Source organism: Vicia villosa, unplaced genomic scaffold, assembly GCF_029867415.1.
Source record: "Vicia villosa cultivar HV-30 ecotype Madison, WI unplaced genomic scaffold, Vvil1.0 ctg.006113F_1_1, whole genome shotgun sequence".
Taxonomy (NCBI): domain Eukaryota; kingdom Viridiplantae; phylum Streptophyta; class Magnoliopsida; order Fabales; family Fabaceae; genus Vicia; species Vicia villosa.
The window spans coordinates 18,171-38,822 of record NW_026706729.1 but is presented as its reverse complement, the minus strand read 5'-3'; the positions used below and the strand labels follow the sequence as shown (position 1 = coordinate 38,822).

The 20,652-nt window shown below is 33.3% G+C and overlaps 2 protein-coding genes across 2 annotated transcripts; one reads left to right on the top strand and one right to left on the bottom strand.

The window, feature by feature from the left end:
• The first annotated feature begins 10,260 nt into the window (after positions 1-10,260).
• Positions 10,261-10,725, top strand: LOC131642921 (uncharacterized). Its single transcript, XM_058913081.1, has one exon. It carries the CDS (start codon positions 10,261-10,263, stop codon positions 10,723-10,725), a length of 465 nt encoding a protein of 154 aa, XP_058769064.1.
• An 830-nt stretch (positions 10,726-11,555) lies between these two features.
• LOC131642922 (pectin acetylesterase 8-like) lies at positions 11,556-15,074 on the bottom strand. Its single transcript, XM_058913082.1, has 13 exons — positions 14,920-15,074; positions 14,532-14,656; positions 14,368-14,450; positions 13,990-14,119; positions 13,782-13,861; positions 13,602-13,688; positions 13,386-13,510; positions 13,190-13,250; positions 13,011-13,064; positions 12,858-12,935; positions 12,466-12,571; positions 12,057-12,202; positions 11,556-11,900 (listed from the first exon to the last, which is right to left on the bottom strand). The coding sequence occupies exons 2-13, from the start codon at positions 14,653-14,655 to the stop codon at positions 11,787-11,789; spliced, it is 1,188 nt and encodes a 395-aa protein (XP_058769065.1). The 5' UTR covers position 14,656; positions 14,920-15,074; the 3' UTR covers positions 11,556-11,786.
• Positions 15,075-20,652: the final 5,578 nt, after the last annotated feature.

Below are 20,652 nucleotides of genomic sequence, written 5' to 3'. Positions count from 1 at the left end.
GCCTCAGGGACATCAATTTTTACGGCCTTAATTTTATTCACGAGAACCTGTAACTCGTGTACTTGTGCAAGAATAGGCTTTGAATCCAACATTTTAAAGTCAAAGTATTTAGATATTAAGAACTTTTTCGTACCTTCTTCTTCGGCTTTAAATTTGAATTCAAGTGTCTTCCAAATTTCCTTTGCAGATGCGGTATCAGTGTAGAGATCATAGAGACGATCGGTTAATGTGTTCAGAATGTGTCCACGGCACAGCAATTCATCTTCCTTACGTTTCTTTCTCTCCTTCTTTATTTCATCGGTGTCATCTGGAGTGGGTTCTGGAATTTCCTCCAAGTCAGGATCCAAGACATATTGAATTTTCAGAGTAGTCAGGAGAAAAGTCATTTTGTCTGCCCAACGGGTATAGTTTGTTCCATCAAAGCGATCTAGTTTCACAAGATCCTGGTTCATGAGTTTGATGCTTGAAACAGAAGCGTCGGTAGCCATGGTTTGATAATACTTTAAGATTGTTCGAAAATGTGTTTCAATCGAAAGAACCGAGGCTGGAATCGTGAACGGAATCACTTTCCTTAAAGTATTTCAAGCACTCCCGAAATGTCTTAGAGTTTTTATGCAGGAATACCCAGGATAATTCAGCCTTATCGAGTTTGCGCAAGACCGGCGAAAACTTGAATGCAGCGAAGAACGATCTGGAATTATTCAGAGGATTTTCGGAATTTGTGATGTGATTTTCTGAATGCGGAATCATCTTTATATAGGCCACGAAAATGTTAGTTTCAAAGGTTGCGACCCTTAATGAAACAATATATTTTCAAAAGTTATGACTGTTGCACATAGACAGATTCATGCACCATTTGCATGGTTTCAATTCTGCATGGTTTCGTGAACAGTTGCCTCCTTTCCGATTCAAAATTCAAATCACGTACACTGAGCAAAATATAGCACCCGGCCGAAGGCCGGCCAAGTGCTCAAGTGCCGTCTACAAGCCGCCACTAGCGCCTCTACGCCCCCGGACCCGGAGTCGGAGCCGGTTTCGCCGGTGGCGACACCGGCGAGTGGTTGTAGGATTGGGACAAGTGGCAATAATGCTTGGGACCACCACATTTGTCAATGTGGCACTTTATCCTCTTTTGTCCTTTTGTTGAGTTAATGTCATTAATTCTTTTATAAGGACTTTGAAAATGAGTGAATCTTTCAATGTGGGACTTTATTGCATGCATTTATTAGCATTTACTCATTTTCACCATTTGTCATTTTAGAACACACTTGTAATCATTATACCATTAATAATTACAACACACATACCACACCACAGTGTTAAACTCAGCTGTCCACTACCTCACTCTCTTTGAAAGATAATTAGTAATTTTCTCATGGTTTATAATTTTATTTTATTATGTTAAATATTTCATGAAGTTTTAATTTATTATAATTTAAATAACTATAGTTTAAATGATAAATTGTATCAGAAATCTTAATTCGAATTCAGTCCTATTGAGATTCTATCGGATTTTAAAAATTAATTTATACAGTTATAGACAAATTATATTGATTTATATTAATGAAAAAAACTGTTGAAAGAACAAGTCTTATCATCTCGTAAACATAGCCATAAAGAAAGCAGTGTTAGATATAGCAATAATTCTCTGATAAAGTGGAGCTTGACAAGCAAACGCTGCTATAAACCTAATCCTGAATTCAGTAGCTAATGATGATAACGTATAATATATCCAAGATTTGCTTTGTGTTTGTCAATTCATTTGAGTAATGAGATCAATTCTTTAGTATGGTAGCTAACAACTAGCTGATGAAGTGACAGTGACTGTGACTCTTCTCTATCTCACATCTCACTCACTCATGGCATGGCCCCATATATTTTAATTTTAATGATTTAATATATTAAAAAATATTTTTCACAACGAACCACATTCTCATATTTTATTTTCATTGGGGGTATAAAAAAATCTTTTAAATTCAATTATCATTGTACCATTGTGCAAAATGTTTTTTTGGAAATATGAAATAAACTAGTGAAAATGAAATATATAAATAATCAAATAATATTCTAAATTTTAGAAATAAATCATATTTTCTATTCAAAATAAATTATTTGAACAGTTAATTACTAAAAGTATCCGAAATAATTCTCGAATAAAATAATTAACTAAATATTAAGAAAAATAAATAGAGAATAAAACTAAAATATAAAAACAAAACAGAGAAGGGAGGGTGACGGTCGCCAGGCACTTCATACCGCCCGTTATGGACCCTGTGGTCGTCGTGACACTTCAATCCAAACCACACAAACAAAAAATATATATATATATATAAATTGAGCATAACTATAAAAACTCTCTAAAGGAGTTCGAATTTGAATGAACTCCTAGATTTCATACTATTATCACTTCACTTATCACTCTTGTTTTAACTTCAACATATTTTTATCATCTAAACCCAACCTATAATACTTCTAAATACTTCTTTATGCATATTTATGCATATAATACTTCTAAATACTTCTTTATGCATATTTATGGTCTCCAACTCCCCCACATGCCAACAATCCAACTCCCCCACATGCCAACAATTGAGAATCCAGATCTCTCCCTTCAAATCCTATCCTTTTGCATTTAAAATCCTTCTTTTACATTTAACAGGCTTGTAGAGATTACTTTTTCAGAGCTATCACATTCTCCTTCCTTGTGGCTTGTAGAGATTAAGGAATTCTCATTTGTTGATTTACTAACAAATACCTCAACACCAATATAATACAAGTATCATTTACAACAAAAGTTAAAAGTAATCAACAATACAAGATCAATTATCAACAAGTTCAATTTAATTATTTAGAAAGAAAAGAAGTAGTAGATCCTTGTAATTTTTTCTGCATTTCAAGGAAAAGTTGGTAAAAGAAAAAGAAAAAGAGATGATTATGTAGAAAAGAAGGTGAATATGAAACTCTTACTAGTTGAAGCTTGAATGGAAGAGGAAGAAGAAGAAGAATGAATGAGAGATTGAAAGTGAGTTATGGTTTACTAAATGCTTTCAGCTGCCGACAGTAGTTACTGCTAACAGAGCAAAACCGAGTGAAGTACTTGCAATTTTTAGAAATGTTCTTTTCTTGTGGTTCTGAAAGTGAAAACACTGTGGTCTAGAATTAATAATAGTATTTGTTTTTAGTTATTAATAATCCTTTTATATATACTCCTCTTTTTACATTTTTATATTTTTAAATTAAAAACTTTTTAATAAATTACCTCCAAAATTCATGAAAATTAGGATAGACTTCTAAAAGCTTAAAAAATATTTATAAAAATATTTATTATTATAATTACAAATTATGTCTCGAAAAAAAAAACAATCTTCACTTCTTTTTTTTTTTTTGACAAGAAACAATCTTCACTTTAGATATGAAAAAGTTGAACTCACACTCATTGTAGTTATGAAATAAATTATTAAAATTATTGTTAGTTTTTTCTTAAACATTGAATATTATTTTTAGTTGAATATCACATCCCTTCCCCTTTTATGCCTTTAAAGCCTATTTAATTAAAAATTAATGAAATATTTATTTTGATTGATTATTTTATTTCTTTATTTAAGCATCTATTAATGACTTATTTTAATAAAATAGACATACATTTTTTAATATCTAAGAGATATTATTTTAGGACAATTTAGGTATAATTCTTTAGGAGTGGTTCTTACTATTTTTTAATGAAAATATGACAAATATACTTAAATATTATTTAGTGAGTGAAAATAGAAGAAATTTACATACGTGTAAGAGAAAATTATATATTTGTCATATTTTCATTTGAAAATAGTAAGAATCAGACTTAAAAAGTTATACTTAAGTTTTGTTCATTATTTTATTATTGAATAATATCTTAGTGATATATTTTAGTTACTTTGACTGAAAAATATACATCACATTTCCTATAGTTTAGAAAACATAAGCAGATATTTAACTATTTTTTTGATAATTTTTTTATATTGATTTGTTGACAAAAATATTTACTTATTTTTTATAAGGGTTAAATATGTATGAGGTCCCAGTAAATATGACACTTTTCAGTTTTGGTCCCTACAAATATTTTCTTCGAACTTTGGTCCCTGTAAGTTTTTCCGTCCCCATTAAGAGTCCCTCCCGTTAGATTCCACTAACGGAGGGTGACGTGTCATGCCAAAGGTGTGAATTTTTTTTTACAGCTGTTTTTATTGGTGACACGTAGGACAATTGTGTTAAGACAAAAGGGGATCGTGAAAAAAATTTAACCCTAATTTGTTCTGCAGCTTCCTTCTTCATCTCCACACTCTCAAATTTCACAATCCCCTTCTTTGCCTTCCTTCTCTTGCTTCGTTTGAATTAGTCGGTCAATTGAATACGTCGTTCGCAAGCTCACGATGTCATCTTCGTCAAGGAGAACGAAGCCAACATCTTCATCAAGTGTGAGTACACGTCCAGGTAGAAGATGTACGTGTGATGCTCGTATGACTTCGTATTACTGTAAGAATGGAGCTAACAAAGGGCGCCTGTTTTGGAGATGTCCATTTTGGCAAGGTGATGAAACTTGTAACTTATTTATATGCGATGATGATATTGCTCAACGAACCGGTGTTCACGAAATGTCAGATCATGAGAGCAAGATGAAGGAGGTATCAATTTCTCTTGAAACTATGAGAGAGTTGTACAAAATTTCACAGAAGAAGAACAAGAAATTGAAGGTGAAGATAAAGTCAGATGTTGTGTATGGAAAGATGAAGACTTGGTGTATTGTTGTGTCTGTAATGGTCAATTTGTATTTTCTATGGAAATGTAATTGTTGAATCAGTGTTTGGAATGTTCATTTTGGATGTAATGTTGTTGGTACGAAATCTGAGTTTGTTAATTGTTGAATTAGTTATATCATCTGTTGTTGTTTTGTGGCCAATAATTTGAGTTGGATGTAATGTTTTGTTGAATCAGTTGAATCAGGGTGTTTTTTATGGCCAATATGTATTAATGTTGTATCAGTGTTGTATCAGTTATTCTCATTCAATTATAATCTGTTTTTGTTTACACCAGTTGACATATATTTGTCTATAATTTGTCTATATTTTGTCTATATTTGACTATAAAATTTGACATATATTTGACTATAAAATGTGTCATTAAAGTGACATATAATTCATCTTTAAACTGACCTGTAAAACACATATATTTGACCATAAAATTTGATGAGTACTTGTCATATAAAGTCATTTACTAATGACTTATAATTGGTCTCCAAAATTTGCACAAAAAACCATTGACATACCATTAGGTTTGATACATATGTTCATAAAACACAAAATAGATTGCAGTAACATGAAAATAGTTAGAGGACTAGCCTCACTAACATTACAAACATAACATTTCCTACTGAGTTCATTCAAACTAAACAACATAGCATCACTAAGTCATCCTACTGAGTCATCCTTTTGCAAATGGCCTCCCAATCTTCTGACTGCTTCCCACCCTTGGATTGGTCTGAGGTTGCTTCATCTTCATAAATGACCAAAGGGTCATCAGGCTTCTTTCCAGGGCCAGGTATATTCTTTGTTTTTATGGTCCTAAGTCTGTCACTCTGCCTTTTTTGAACACCCATATCAACAATCTTCTTGGGCTTAGGCTTCTGGTTTGGTTTTTTGACCTAGTAATAATTAACAAATACAGTTAATCTATATGAATCAGTCATTTAAAAAAGTGTGAAATGTCCAAATAAGACTTACAGGTTCTGAACATGTTGGCCTGGATGAAGAAGAAGCAGTGGCTTTGGAAGGTTTCTTGACCACCTTTGGAGCTTTACCAACAAAAGTTCTGACTGTTCTTTTCACAGGAGTTGTGTCAACATTCAATGGTTGAACATCTAGAATTTCATCATCATCAAGAATCTTAGCCAATGTTTCAGCATCTATACCACAATACTTTTTAAGAGAAGACTGTGAATCATTGATGTCAGTATTGGGAGCATCTTGAACATCATCTTGCACAGGGACAGCATCTTGAACATCATCTTGAACAGGGACATCATCTTGCACAGGGATATCAGCTTGGACATCATCCTTTTCAGGAACAGAATCAGGAACTGGATCATCATCTTGCACAGGGATATCAGCTTGGACATCATCCTTTTCAGGAACAGAATCAGGAACTGGATCATTTTCAGGCACAACATTTTCAGGAACACCATCTCCTTCAGGAACAGCATTTGCAGCTACATCACATTCTGGATCAACAGTCTTAGTTGCCCTAGATTTTTTTGTCTTGGGTTCCACTTTATCTTTCTTTTTCTTGTTGATAGACCCTGTAGGCCTCCCCTGATAAAATTCATAAGACATAGGTCAGTCTCAATCTCTAAAAATGCAGGAAAAAATAAATAATTATGTTTGTTACAATACCCTTTTTTTGCTTGTTTGACTAGCCTGTGTAGGAGCCTCTTGTGTTGGAGCCTGTTGTGATGTTGTTGCAGCAGATACAGCTACTATCTGCTTATTTTTCTTGCAGGTCCTCTTGTTGTGACCTAGTACAAAGCATATCTTGCATCTGTGGGTTGTATTTGTTCTTTGCCACTTTGTTTGATTTGCCTCATCAGGTTCTCTCCTGCGTAGTTTTTTGGGCCTCCCTGGGCCACGTTTGAACAATGGTGGCATGATAATAGGATGTGTTGTCTTAGGCCACTTGTTTTGCCCATTCAAAGGTGTTATCACCTCACTATAACAGTGTTCATAAGTGGTCCTAAGATAACATTTGTGTACATACTTAACTGGGTCATCAACTTTCCTATGAATGGCTGCTACAGCATGCCTACATGGTATCCCAATCAACTCCCAATAGTTACATGAACAAGTGTGTTTTTCTAGGTCCACTATAAAGCTATCAGTGAAAAGCACATGTGTTACCTGAAATGTTAACCTACCAGCATATGTTGTTGTCCAACTAGCACTTTTCTCTATTTCTCTATCTAGTCTCCTTAATGGTTTGGTCATTACATAACCCTTATAAGCATTCACCTTTTCCCTAAGTGTTGCAAACCTACCCATCAAGTAGTTTCTGATCCACTCAAACATTGTTATAATGGGTTTGTCTCTTTGCAAAAGTATGGTAGCATTAAATGATTCACTAAGATTATTCAATAAAACATCACATTTTGAGTAGAAAGGAAATGCATGCTTACACCACTTGTGTTTGGGGATTGCCTGCAGCCACTCATAAGCATCCACACTTGCTTCCTTGATCATGAGCATCTTTGCCTCATGTGCCTCATAATAAGTTGCCTTAGCAGCAACCATCATTAGATCCCTAAACAATGTCCCTCCACCAAACTTCTTTTTGAAGTTAGCATAAAGATGCCTTAAACAGAATCTATGCTCAAAGGAAGGATACTCCTCATCAAACACATTGACCAGACCCTAAAACAAATACAAATACTTTTAAGTAAATATTGTACAACATAAATACTTTGTATTTTAAGTAAACAACATAAATATTGTACCTTTTGCTGGTCAGAAATAAAACACCATCTTCCATCACCAATATCTTCCAACAACAACTTCATGAACCAGCTCCAAGTGTCTTTTGATTCATTTTCTACAACTCCAAATGCAATTGGCAAGTACTGATCATTTGGATCTCTTCCTACAGCAATGAGCAGAATTCCACCATATTTGTGCTTCAAGTGACATCCATCCAATCCAATGAAAGGTCTGCATGCTTTTTTTAATGCCATCTCAGTCCCATCAAAACACATATAACACTTCTCAAATCTTGGATTTAACCCTTCACCAGAACATGTTGTGTTGAGTTTGAATGTATTCCCTGGGGATGCCCTTCTTAACTCAGCACCATAAGACCAAAGGAGGTTGAATTGCTTACTAGAGTCACCTTCCACAATCTGTCTAGCAATCTGCCTTGCCTTGAATGCCCTACAACCTGGGATTTCTGTTGCATATCTAAGCCTAACATCTGCCACCACATCATTCAACTTCATCTTTGTGTTGTTCTTCAACCCATCAACAATGACCTTAGCCACCCAATCAGCTTTAGCACATCTATTAAAGAACTGTCTTCCACACTTGTGCTTAGAATACAAGGTTTTAATCCTAAAAGTAGTGGATGTTAGGACTCTACTACATAGCACAGTGTAATCACACTTCTCCTTATCCTTACATACAACCCTACATCTATTGGCATCATTCTTTACAAACTTAACTTCCCTCCCATTAAGAACATTGTGCTCTAGTATAACATCTTTAAACTGCTTAAGTGAACGAAACTCCATTCCAACTTTAAAAACCAAATCTTTAGTGAAAGATTCTTCTGCATTGAACCTTATAACACATGGTCTGTCATCACCACTATCATCATCAGCTCCACTGTCCAATTCATCTGTCATGTATTCCTCCTCAATTACATGTGCCTTGCCCATCTCATCTGTAATAAATATGTTATTGTCTGTTTCATTAGGGACATCATTGTTTGTAACAGGTGGACTCCTAATTTCACTAGTTTTACCTACACCAACTAGTTCCTCAAAGTCATCTTCAAACCCATTCATCCTTTCTTCCTCACTATCATCAAAGTGTACATCCTTGATACTCTCATCACTTGAATCTCCACTGCATTCATCTAATGGTTCCTTCTCTGATGCACAAGACTTACCCTTCCCTTTTTGCCTAACAGAGTCCATAAAAAGTCAGCTCTCCTTCATCTGGTTTTGGCTCACAATATATCTCAACTTCAGTTCCATGACCAATAGCATAAGCAGCCAAATCAGCAGAATCTCCATCATCTCTGAATGGATTTAAATCAGCTTCAAACGATCCTGCTTCATGTTTCCACCACATCTTAACCATCTCAAAATCAAATTCAGGGTCAATACTCTTAACTAAATCACAGGCCTCAAAGAAAGACTGATCGGTCACCATTTTACACTCAATTTCATCATAAATTCGACACACGATCATCATGTTTGGTAACACTTTATGGTTATTTCCAAATGTTTTCTTTAATTTATCTAGTTTCAAGTTTATTTGTGTGAAGTTTGTTTTTGTGTCATTCTCATTGTAAATTAGATGCTTTTGATCTCGTTTGGTAATGGTTTCAGGTTAGCTTCGGATTTATGGAAGATCGCATAGCCAAGAGGTGTGAGAAAAGGGAGCAAAAAGCAAAAAAAGAGCATATGGGCAGAGGCGGACACGGTCTGACCGTGTCACCTGACACGGCCGTGTCAGACCCCCTGAAGAAACTCAGCCCTAAGATCAGAAGCTGACACGGTCTGCCCGTGTCAAGTGACACCGCCGTGTCAGCTGTGCGGACAGAATTTCTGAATTTTGGTTTTTTCCAATTTTTAAAGTTCCAGGGGCAGTTTGGGTATTAGGGCTGAGATCTGAAAACCTAGAGGGATTAAAAGAGGATTGAGAGACAAGGAGAAGACACTTTTGATCGTACGAAAGAATTCCAGAAGAGAGCAAGATAGCGTTCTCAAGGTTGTGGAAGACGAAGAGATTCAACGGTGGACACCATTGAAGAACAGAGTTCTCCTAATCTTTTGTAAATGTCTAAACTTTCTGATTTTGGTTTCTTGAATATTATGAGAGGCTAAACCCCCCAATGCCAGGGGGGTGTCCCTGATTTTCATTGTAATGACTCTGAATATCGTTGTTCTTTAATCAAGCTTTCATATTTTGCAATTTAATTGTTTAATGTTTTTATTGCTTTCTTTGTCGGCAAAACAAGATTGATCCACGGTTAACAATCTGTAGGACTACGGTTGTTAAGGTTTTTAAACAATTAAATCTTATTGTTATCACCTAGGCCTAGGGATACCGTAAGGTTATTTGAAAAATTCTTGATTATTTACATCTTTGGTTCACAAACCTTTGTTTCTAAGGACTTAGGCATTAGGGTTGCAAACCAAAAGGTTTTCACTAAGGACTTAGGAAAACACCCTTAAGAACAGATAGTTGCATCATATGAACTTGTTGAAGAGATCTTATTACAGAGTCATTAGAAGGCTGATCATACACCTACCTTGGCATTACTCTAAATTTACACACAAAAACTATTTTACTTTCAGCTTATTTATTTGAATTTTATTATTTCAAGATTTCAATATAAAAACCACATATGCTATTTTGTTTAATTGACTGTTTATAATAATTTACGGCGCAACGAAGTGTTGCTCGTTTGGAAAATAACCCAACAAGTCTGACGTGGGATCCATCAGTGGAAGGAATGGTAAAATGTAATGTTGGTGCAGGTTTTAATACTACAAGGGGTAGGGGTACTACTAACAGGGGCTGGTGTATGAGAGATTATACGAGGAGTTTTATGTTCGCAGGTGCAATTTGGGATTTTGGCCACTATCCAATTCTTGAAGCAGAAGCTTTGGCTCTAAAAGAGGCTATTCATAGTGCCATAGAGATGCAACTGGAGAATGTCATTTTTGAAAGTGATTCCCAAAGAACGGTTCATGCTATTCATACCAATCATAATGGATTCTCGGAATTTAATTTTATTATTTCTTTTATTCATAGTTTGTTGCATAACTTTCCTAACTTCGAGGTGAAATTTGTAAAACGCCAAGCGAATGCGGTTGCTCACTTCATAGCAAAGGCGGCCGATTCTTGGTCTAGGCGTAGTTTATTTCATATGATTCCTCTTTGTATTGAACATCTTTTGCTTAATGATATGAGTTGAATTTCTTCTTGTCAAAAAAAAACTGCACTGTTTTATACCTTGTCATTGTGTGTTGTTTAGAGATCATTGTCTCAACATCTCTTAGGACATATGAGATCTAAACACCAGAATTTCACAATTAAAATTAACATGTGTGAATTTTTCAACACTTAGCCGAATTAAATGTTTCTTTACTTCAGATATGAGAGCTCCATCTACATATTTGAAGGTGACATAAAACATTTTCACTAAGGTGAAAAATCTTTTTTTTGGAGTATTTCAAAGACGAAGTTCTTCAAACCGGCCTCCATAAAAGCTTGGACAAAGTTGGCCTCCGCAAAAACTTGGTCAAAATTGCAATTTTTAAAGGTTTTCTCATCCAAGTAGCGAGACTAAAATTTTTATCTTTCGACATAGTAATGGTTGAAGTTTGTTTCTTGCTCTTGGATGGAGAAAATTTCGTAGTAGTATGAGGTACGGCTTCGGAGGTGCATGTTCTTTTGGGTGCTATTGGTCATGATAATGAAGAAGAAATTTTTTTCTAAAAACACTTAAGTATGCACACAAGAGAAGATAATTTGAGATGAAAAAAAGAGAGAAAATACATATTTAAAATATTGTTATATTATTAATTTTTTAGTATTACTTTTACATGTGTATTTGAAATTTTATAAAAAGTTTTTGCACAAAAAATGAGTTAAGAAATAAATTTATAGATCAAAAGTTTCTTTATTTTTATCTTTCGTTTATCAAATTTTCCCAAGTGGAGACCTCTTCAAGTAGAAGAATTAAAATAGTTTAAATTGAATGTCAAAACATTAAGTTATTTTTTATAAAACAAAAACATTAAATTGTTAACCAACGATCAAAGGGGCCTTATTGACTTTTCAATAAACAATAGATACATCAAACTGTAATACCATACATTACAATATTTCATATAGTATTTGTAACATCATTTTAAAGTTGCCTTTATTTTGAGATCATACAAATTATGAATCACATTTTCATTTTCATAACATGTGTAGTTTTGTATAAATTATGTGTCCTTGAATGAAGCTATATTTGTTATAGGTTGGTTGTTAATTCTGTTCAAAGACACGGTTATGACAAGTAGGGTTGCAAGGATAAGAACAATCTATCTGATGAAAACCCTTTCTCTCAAAATACCAATCTCCCACAGCCTTTGCTATTGTCTGCACATTGTTAACAATCTAAGTTAGCATTTCAATTCAACTGGATATAAAGAAAAGGAAGAAAATAATAATAAATAAACTTTTTCAATCGATAATTTCGGTCGGTAATTAAACTTTTTTAGTAGTGAAAAGTACAAAAAAAATGTAGTGTCTTACTGTATTGGCAAGCACTGGAGAGTCATTTCTCATCCATGTTTCCTGCATTCCAGTTTGGCAGTGGGAATAACAACCGTCGATAAACATTCCTTTAGATGGAGAATTACTAACCACACTAATTGCCTTCAAGAATTCTGTCCTGAAATCTGAAAAACAATTCATTCATGCATTATATTCTATATCTCAAATTATTATCAGTGTCGCATCAGATGTTTGTGTCTGTGCTATGTGGTATCAGATGTTTGTGTTTGTGCTTCATAGCACAATATGCATTAAGTATTGACAGACAAAACAAACTTTAAGCCCGTTTCTAAGGTTAAGTAGAAGCTTTGAAAATTGGAGAATTTATCGAGTTTATAGGAATCAACAAGTTTAAGTGCAAGACAAGTCATGATCATAAAATGTTTACCTTGCATTGTGGTTAATTGATTAGATGAGCAATCTTTTATATCGAGCTTGCAGCTACGCCAAGTGCCATGGGGATCAGCAACACCGGGTGCCAAAATATTCTTAATCTGAACCAAAGCAACAAGTTTGGGATCAGAGAAAAGACAATAAAGATATCAGCACTTGTTAAACCATTTACCGTGTTCTTGTCATGTTCACTTTATTAAAACAAAACTTTCCTAGTGAATCAAGAACACTAAGATAAAAAGATAGTTTCGAATTATTTTGACAAATTCTAGTTTAGGCTGTGTTTGGATTGGCTTATGGATAACAAATCTGAGCTTATATGCTTAGGCTCCAAAAGAACACCATTCCAAAAATGAATTGATGTTTCTTGAGAAAGAGAACTCTGACCTGCCACGAGTCGTAGGCTGCATTAACAAAGAAGATCGGTGTACTGATTTGTGCGGCCACGTTTTGTGGGAAAAAACACTACAAAATAGTTCTGAAGTATTAGCAACGCCGAAGAAGTTGTGATGATTGTAGGTTTACAGATCACAAACTTACCAGCCCTGGTGGAAGTCTTGAAGTGCAAGATGAAGGCAAATTCTTGGCGGAGCCCTAAAATAAATAAGAAAATACAAATAATCAATGTCCATCGAAGAAAATTTTCAAAAGTTTTTTCCTAAAGGAAAGTTGTAAAACCATTAATAGCAACTTTTTAACGAGAAAGAAAGAATGAGTACATGTGTTTGAACAACTTGGCTGTAGATTTGTTCAATGTGTTGTGCTCCAGAGACAGCCTTTCTGTTGTAAACAAATAAAGTACCGAATCATTAATTACTTTAGAAAATAATTCGGAAAAAAAAAACTATAAATCACAGCCTCTTAGTTCCTACGCACAATAGTTCGGTAAAACTAAATCGACACTATGCAACTTACGCATTGATAAAGTAACCAGCATCTGAGACGCATTTAACTTTCGCTGCTGCAGGCAGCAAAGTTCTAAAGCGATCGCATTGTAAAATAGAAGTCAATCCTCCAGCTGAACATCCAGATAGAATTGCCTGAAGTTACATTTCACCAAGTGAATTAGAATCTCAGTAACTTATTCATAAAGATTAAAAAAAAAAGTCGGAAGTCATCAATTTATCGTACATTTTTAGCGTTTTTCATTCCCTTTGCTAGTAAATCCTCAATGACAGCAACAAATATTCTTCCTCCTCTGTAGTGCAAATTGGTAGCCTGACTCATAGTTCAAAGTATAGAATCTCAGCACAAATAGAACATAAGCATATAGTTTAAATTTTCAAATTTTTCTAAAATTTTTAAACTTACTGGATCAACAGCTTCAACATCACCGGTAAATGATGAACCGTCACAATACCTAACCTTGATTCTGTTCCAATTGTAGAAATCTGGATTTTGGCAAAAAAAAACATCCATTGCTCAAGATTGAATTTACACAAGCACAAACAATACCTAACTTATAAGATAAGTGCTTATCCTATAAATGCTCAATTAAATTTATCCAAACAAAGTATACCTGGATTAAACTTTTTTCCATTACTAAAAAAACCCGAAAAGGAAAGTGTTGTATCCATTTTCTTCGACGATCCTAATCGAGTGTCCCTACGGTCAAGGCAAGTAGAGGCATTGTTACACCATCCTCCTCCCTACAATTCAAAAATTGTACTCAAGATCATTACTAGTCAAAAGAACAATTGAAAATTCATTTTTTTCCGAAAAGTTGATTTATAAACAACCTGTTTACATTACTACATAAATATAAATAAATGTTGTCGTCAGATACTGAATCCTAGACCAGCAGTTTACACTCATTTAACTCAACTAACAACACGTATCAGTTAAAAATTCATCATCAACGATGGCAACCAAGTTTGCAAAAAAGGAAGATACATACCTCAAAGTGAACAATCCAGTTATCAATTCCAGCTTCAAATCCCTTATCAAAGTGATAAGCTGGTGGACTTCCATCCAAACAAACTGCACAAAGATACTATTTCACATCAATTTCACAATTTTCATTAACATTAATGTACTAAAAAATAGTATAAATTTTCTCACCAGCTCCTTTTGGTACTGCACTTTGAACATAAGTGATTGGCACAGTAACCCCTTCAGCTGCTTTAACTAACAGCAATGTGCATATTACAAGACTTAACAAATTGTCCATTTTTGTAATCTTCATTCTGCAAAAATATAACAAACAGAAAAATGATAAACCTATAATTGAAAACAATAAATGCAAATTATAATACCTTACTAGATCTAATCATTAATTAACACGAGATCATCATTACCAACACAAGATCAATCATCAACAAGTTCAATTTAATTATTTAGAAAGAAAAGAAGTAGTAGATCCTAGTAACTTTTTCTGCATTTTAATGAAAAGTTGCTGAAAAAAAAATAGAGGAATATGTAGAAAAGAAAGTGAATATGAAACTCTTACTAGTTGAAGCTTGAATGGAAGAAGAAGAAGAAGAATGAATGAATGAATGAATGAATGAATGAGAGATTGAAATTGAGTTATGGGCTTATAAATGCTTTCAGCTGCCGACAGTACTTACTGCTAACAGAGCAAAACCGAGTGAAGCACTTGCTTTTTTAGAAATGTTCTTTTCTTTTTTTTTGGTTTTGAAAGCACAGTGTTCTAGTATTAATATTATTTGTTTTTAGTTATTAATTAGTAAGAGACCCGTACTCCCACATGGGTAATTTAATTATGATATTGCGTAAATAACTAAAAATTTAGTAATTTAGAATTTTTAAATAATAATTATGAAATAAAAAACTAACAACCAAATATTTATTAATGTGATAATACACGAATGAGTCTTAATGTCATAACACTTAGATAATATCAAATACAAATGTAAAATTTTATATATAAATGCAAAATTTGAAATAGTTACTAATAATCCTTTTAATATTTATCATTATAATTACAAATTATGTCTAAAAAAAACAATCTTCACTTTAGATATGAAAAAGTTAACTCACAATCATTATGTAGTTATGAAAAAAATTAGGTGAATTCTTATCTACCCAACTCAAAAAATTAGTAAAGTTACCTGTTGCGAAAAATGTCTTGGAAACAACAAACAATTATTATTTTAGAATTAATTAAATATGTTAAAATTAAATGGGATCTTGTGATTGGTGGAATGTACACTACCCAACTTTTTGTGATGGGTAGAGAAATTGTCCCCAATAAATCATTAAAATTATTGTTAGTTGTTTCTTAAACAATGAATATTATTTTTAGTTGAATATCAAATCCCTTCTCCTTTCATGCATTTAATTAAAGCATATTTAATTAAAAGTTAATTAAATATTTATTTTGATTAATTATTTTATTTCTTTATTGAAGCATCTATTAATGACTTATTTTAATAAAATAGAAATACATTTTTTAATATCTAAGTGATATTATTTATTGTTAAATAAAATATCTTAGTGATATATTTTAGTTACTTTGACAATGTGAAAAATATACATCACATTTCTTATAGTTTAGAAAACACAAGCAAATATTTAACTAATTTTTTGGATAATTTTTTTATATTGATTTGTTGACAAAAATATTTACTTATTTTTTATAATTATTGGTTGAGGATGTTGGTTTTATAGAAGAGGTTCAAATTCAAATACAACTGGCACGCAGATGACGGTGAGTATTTAAATAGAACCAAAAATAACTTAATACTATAGTTCATATATTATAGTATAGTTTGTTTCATATTTTATTTTATTTTGACGGTGGCATATTTCATATTATTCTTGTCTATCCAAGTTGACAATACACTGCAATATGCATGCATACACCTTTACGATTTATATCACCTCTCAATTAAGAATCGGTTACAACTTACAAGTCATGACCTCAAAACTCAATTCATCAAAGGAAAGTCACTAACATCTTTTCGGTTCTACCTCTTCCTTTGCCCAAAAAGGTCTTCTTTTGCAACTTTAAAACGCGTCCACTAACAACCCCACATTGTCACATGGGAAGGAGAAATTTTATCCATATTTAATAATAGATTTTTTTTATTATCAAGAAAGTATAATAATGTGTCGTTCCTCTGAACCACAAAATGAGATTAATTGGTTCACTATATGGATCGGAACTGATTGGTTAAATTAAAATATATATATATATAAAATAATATGTCGCATTATAATAATGTGACAATGCATATAAGAATGATAATGGTTATCTATGATCGTGCATATTAATCTTTTGCTAGAGGTGAATAAATGACTGGTTGGAACGAATTATAATCAACTCTAACTTTGTTCTAAATTTTAATCGGGACATCTCGATGATTTTAATCCGTCTCAAAACTCTAACAAACAAGATAATATATAAGTCAGTAAAAATAAAGTTAATTTAAGACGAAATAGTTGATCTTTGAAAATTGATGGTAGCATTTTAAAATATATATTTAAATAAATGAATTTTAAAACAAATATACATAAATTACATGGATGTTAATGGAGTGTTTGGGCAGAGTTCTATAGTACTTGTCCCGCTTTCATATCTGCAATTTGAAAGAATATATTTACATGAGTTTATACCTGAATGAGCAGCAATATTTGTATTTGTACTCTGACTTTATATATACTTAAGTACTTACGAATGGACAAAAAACTTCAACTCGTTCAAAAATCGGTCTAATTGATTACCAAATCAACAACACGGCCGGATCTTTTAGGATTGTCGGTTACTCGAATGAATTTTTACGATTTTTTATGGATATAAGTGGACAAGCCCGAGTACACTAACTTGATTTGTCAGCACCCAATATTGATCGACAGGCAAATGTTTTAATTAGTCAAAGTATTTTAATTTATATAACTATTAAGTAAGCTTTTAAAATAAAAACGACATAGTTTAGTAGAAGGAGGTAATCTTAACCTAACCGATTTCTTCTCATATCTCACCCTCTTTTTGTTGGGGTTTGTTGAAAATATACATGTTGAAGAGGTCTCACATCGTTTAGTTTTGTGAAGGAATACAAAATTCAAGGCTAATTATTAAAGCTTTTCTAAGTCTCACATCGCTTACTTTAGTGATGGAAGAGAGAATCTAATGCTATATATAGGATTCAAGTTTTTCTTTTCAAGATGTACCAGTCAAAAGCACTTTAAGTTTGTATTTGACTTTTTATATTTTCTCTTATACTCTTTTTTTAGAGTGTTGTGAGGGGTATTTAAATATTTGCTTTGGAGAGTGCGGGTGTATTAGGGCCTTGGGGTGGTTGAGGGTAGTCCATGTGTTGTAACAATTTTCACATAGTGTTATTCTCTGGTTGTCATTTGACAACGGTCGTGATTTTTTCTCTGATTTTGGAGTTTCCATGTTAATCTCTTGTGTTGTTATTTTGTTCCTCTTTTTATCTATGTTTGTTATTTTCCTAACAAGTGGTATCAAAAGCCTTGGTTTGGTGGAGTACAAATTATTTAGTATGATTTGTGGTTGCAGTTTTGTATGATCTATCATATCAGAAAAGAAATTTTATACTCTGTGTTGGCGGGGAAAATTTTGTTTTGCTGCAAGAAAGGTTTTGGCTGCAATGTCAAGTTTTTCAAGTGCGGTGAAGATTGACTTAGAGAAATTTGATGGAAGAATCAAGTTATCATAATAGTTGTTGTTCTTGGAGAACAATATCTTTGCTCTAATCCAGGTCTTGTTGGATAGATTTTGTGTTCATTATTTTAAAGTTCTATGAGCTGCATGCGATCAACTTTTAACAAGCTATCTACCCCAAGTAATGAATTGTCTGTTCCAAATTTGAAAAATGTTTTTTCTGCATTTGCAATCCATCACAAAGAACTTTATCAAGCTTCTTTAAGTTCCAAGATTTCATTATTTTGAGCAAAGGTTATCAAGGTAAATTCTTTCACAATAGAGATATATAGTGGTGGAGTTAGATAGTTTGATGTGGATTAATATCTTGGCAATATCTTGAGTGTTGTTCCTTTAAGAATGTAGAGTAGAGATTTGATGTTGTAGCAGTGTAACATGTTTTCTCAGTTTATAAAAACAACCAAGGAGAAATGTATTTTATATTTTCAATAAGGAAATAAAATAAAATAAGTAAGTTTGTCGGTTTTAGAATAAAATCGAGGTGAATGATATCTATTTTTTTAAATATTATATTGTTTACACATAATATTAAAAATACTCAGATTCATCATCATTGCTGCAATTCTAGATTTTGTTGCAAATATTTTTTCAAAGCTTGAACAGCCTTCTTTGTTTAACCTGGAAGCAGGAATGATTTTCTGTACTTGCAATCTATCATAGATAACTTTTCCAACACTCTTTAATAGATCTTTAACAGAGAGTTGTTCCAAAAATACAACATCAACACTATTATGTGAGATAGATTGCAAGGGCAGAAAAAATATTTTGTTCAAGGGTAGAAGAACATTGAAGATTTTTTGTCTTGCAATCCATCCTAAAGAATGATGTGTATTAGTTTGGGACGGAAACATATAAGTCAGGATTAGGGTAAAATCTGTTTAACGAGTGCTTTTATAGTAAAATGTGATTATGTTACCCCTTGCTTTTAAAAAATTGAAGTTCCGTCATAATCAATGTCCTTATGTGGGATTTAAAGCATATAAACATCCTGATTTATTTTTGAAGGATAGAAAAACACTTAGAAAGGGGGGGATTGAATAAGTGTGACTTTAAATCTTGGACGATAAAAATAAAATGCACAATTATTTTTATCCTGGTTCGCTGTTAACGAAGCTACTCCAGTCCACCCCCGCAGAGATGATTTACCTCAACTGAGGATTTAATCCACTAATCGCACGGATTACAATGGTTTTCCACTTAGTCCGCAACTAAGTCTTCCAGAGTCTTCTGATCACACACTGATCACTCCAGGAACAACTGCTTAGATACCCTCTAAGACTTTTCTAGAGTCTACTGATCAACACGATCACTCTAGGCTTAGTTCACTCCTAAGACTTCCTCTAGAGTATTCTGATCAACCTGATCACTCTAGTTACAAACTGCTCAGCCAACTGCCAAGACTTCCTAGAGTATACTGATCACACGATCACTCTAGTTCCTTACAACTTAATGTAATCTATTCAAGAGTTTACAAATGCTTCTTAAAAGCGATAATCACAACTGTGATATTTCTCTTACAGTTTAAGCTTAATCTCACTAAGATATTACAACAGCAATGTAGTGAGTTTTGATGAAGATGAAGATTCTGAGTTTTGATTTGAACAGCGTTTCAGCAAGTTTGATATAAGTTGTTTTGGTGCAGAATCGTTAACCTTGCTTCTCATCAGAACTTCATATTTATAGGCGTTGAGAAGATGACCGTTGAGTGCATTTAATGCTTTGCGTGTTCCGTACAGCATTGCATTTAATGTTATACGCTTTTGTCAACTACCTCGAGCCTTGTTCACGCTGTGTCTACTGACGTTGCCTTTAGTAGCTTTAACGTTCCTTTTGTCAGTCAGCGTAGTCTGCCACGTGTACTTCCTTCTGATCTGATGTTTGTGAATATAACGTTTGAATATCATCAGAGTCAAACAGCTTGGTGCATAGCATCTTCTGATCTTGAAGTGCTTCTGAGCGTGATACCATCTTCTGATCTTCAGTGCTTCTGATCTCATGTTCTTCTGATGCTTCCATAGACCCATGTTCTGATTCTGCTTCGACCATCTTCTGATGTCTTGCCAGACCATGTTCTGATGTTGCATGCTGAACCATTTGAGACACAACTTCTGAGCGCTGAATTATGCGTACTCTTTATATATTTCCTGAAAGGGAAATTGCATTGGATTAGAGTACCATATTATCTTAAGCAAAATTCATATTATTGTTATCATCAAAACTAAGATAATTGATAAGAACAAATCTTGTTCTAACAATCTCCCCCTTTTTGATGATGACAAAAACATATATAAATGATATGAATTTGCGATCAGAAAGAGTAGACGGCAAAAGACAAATTACACAGCTATTGCATAAGCATATGAATATGTCTCCCCCTGAGATTAACAATCTCCCCCTGAGATAAATAATCTCCCCCTGAAATAAATACTCGAAGAACTTTGATAAAAGACTTCCCTGATTATTTCGGTAGAGACGATCATATAAGCTTCTGCCTTCAGAGAATTCATAGCTTCTGACTTCTGCTTCCATTGG

Bases quoted from the DNA above. Each gene is read 5' to 3' on its own strand.
- LOC131642922 (XM_058913082.1), bottom strand. From the start codon at position 14,655: ATGAAGATTACAAAAATGGACAATTTGTTAAGTCTTGTAATATGCACA. The intron at 13,511-13,601 runs GTACGATAAATT...ATGTAACTTCAG, and splicing joins GAATGAAAAACGCTAAAAAT to GCAATTCTATCTGGATGTTC. The intron at 11,901-12,056 runs GTAAGACACTAC...AACAATGTGCAG, and splicing joins CTCCAGTGCTTGCCAATACA to ACAATAGCAAAGGCTGTGGG.
- LOC131642921 (XM_058913081.1), top strand. From the start codon at position 10,261: ATGGTAAAATGTAATGTTGGTGCAGGTTTTAATACTACAAGGGGTAGG.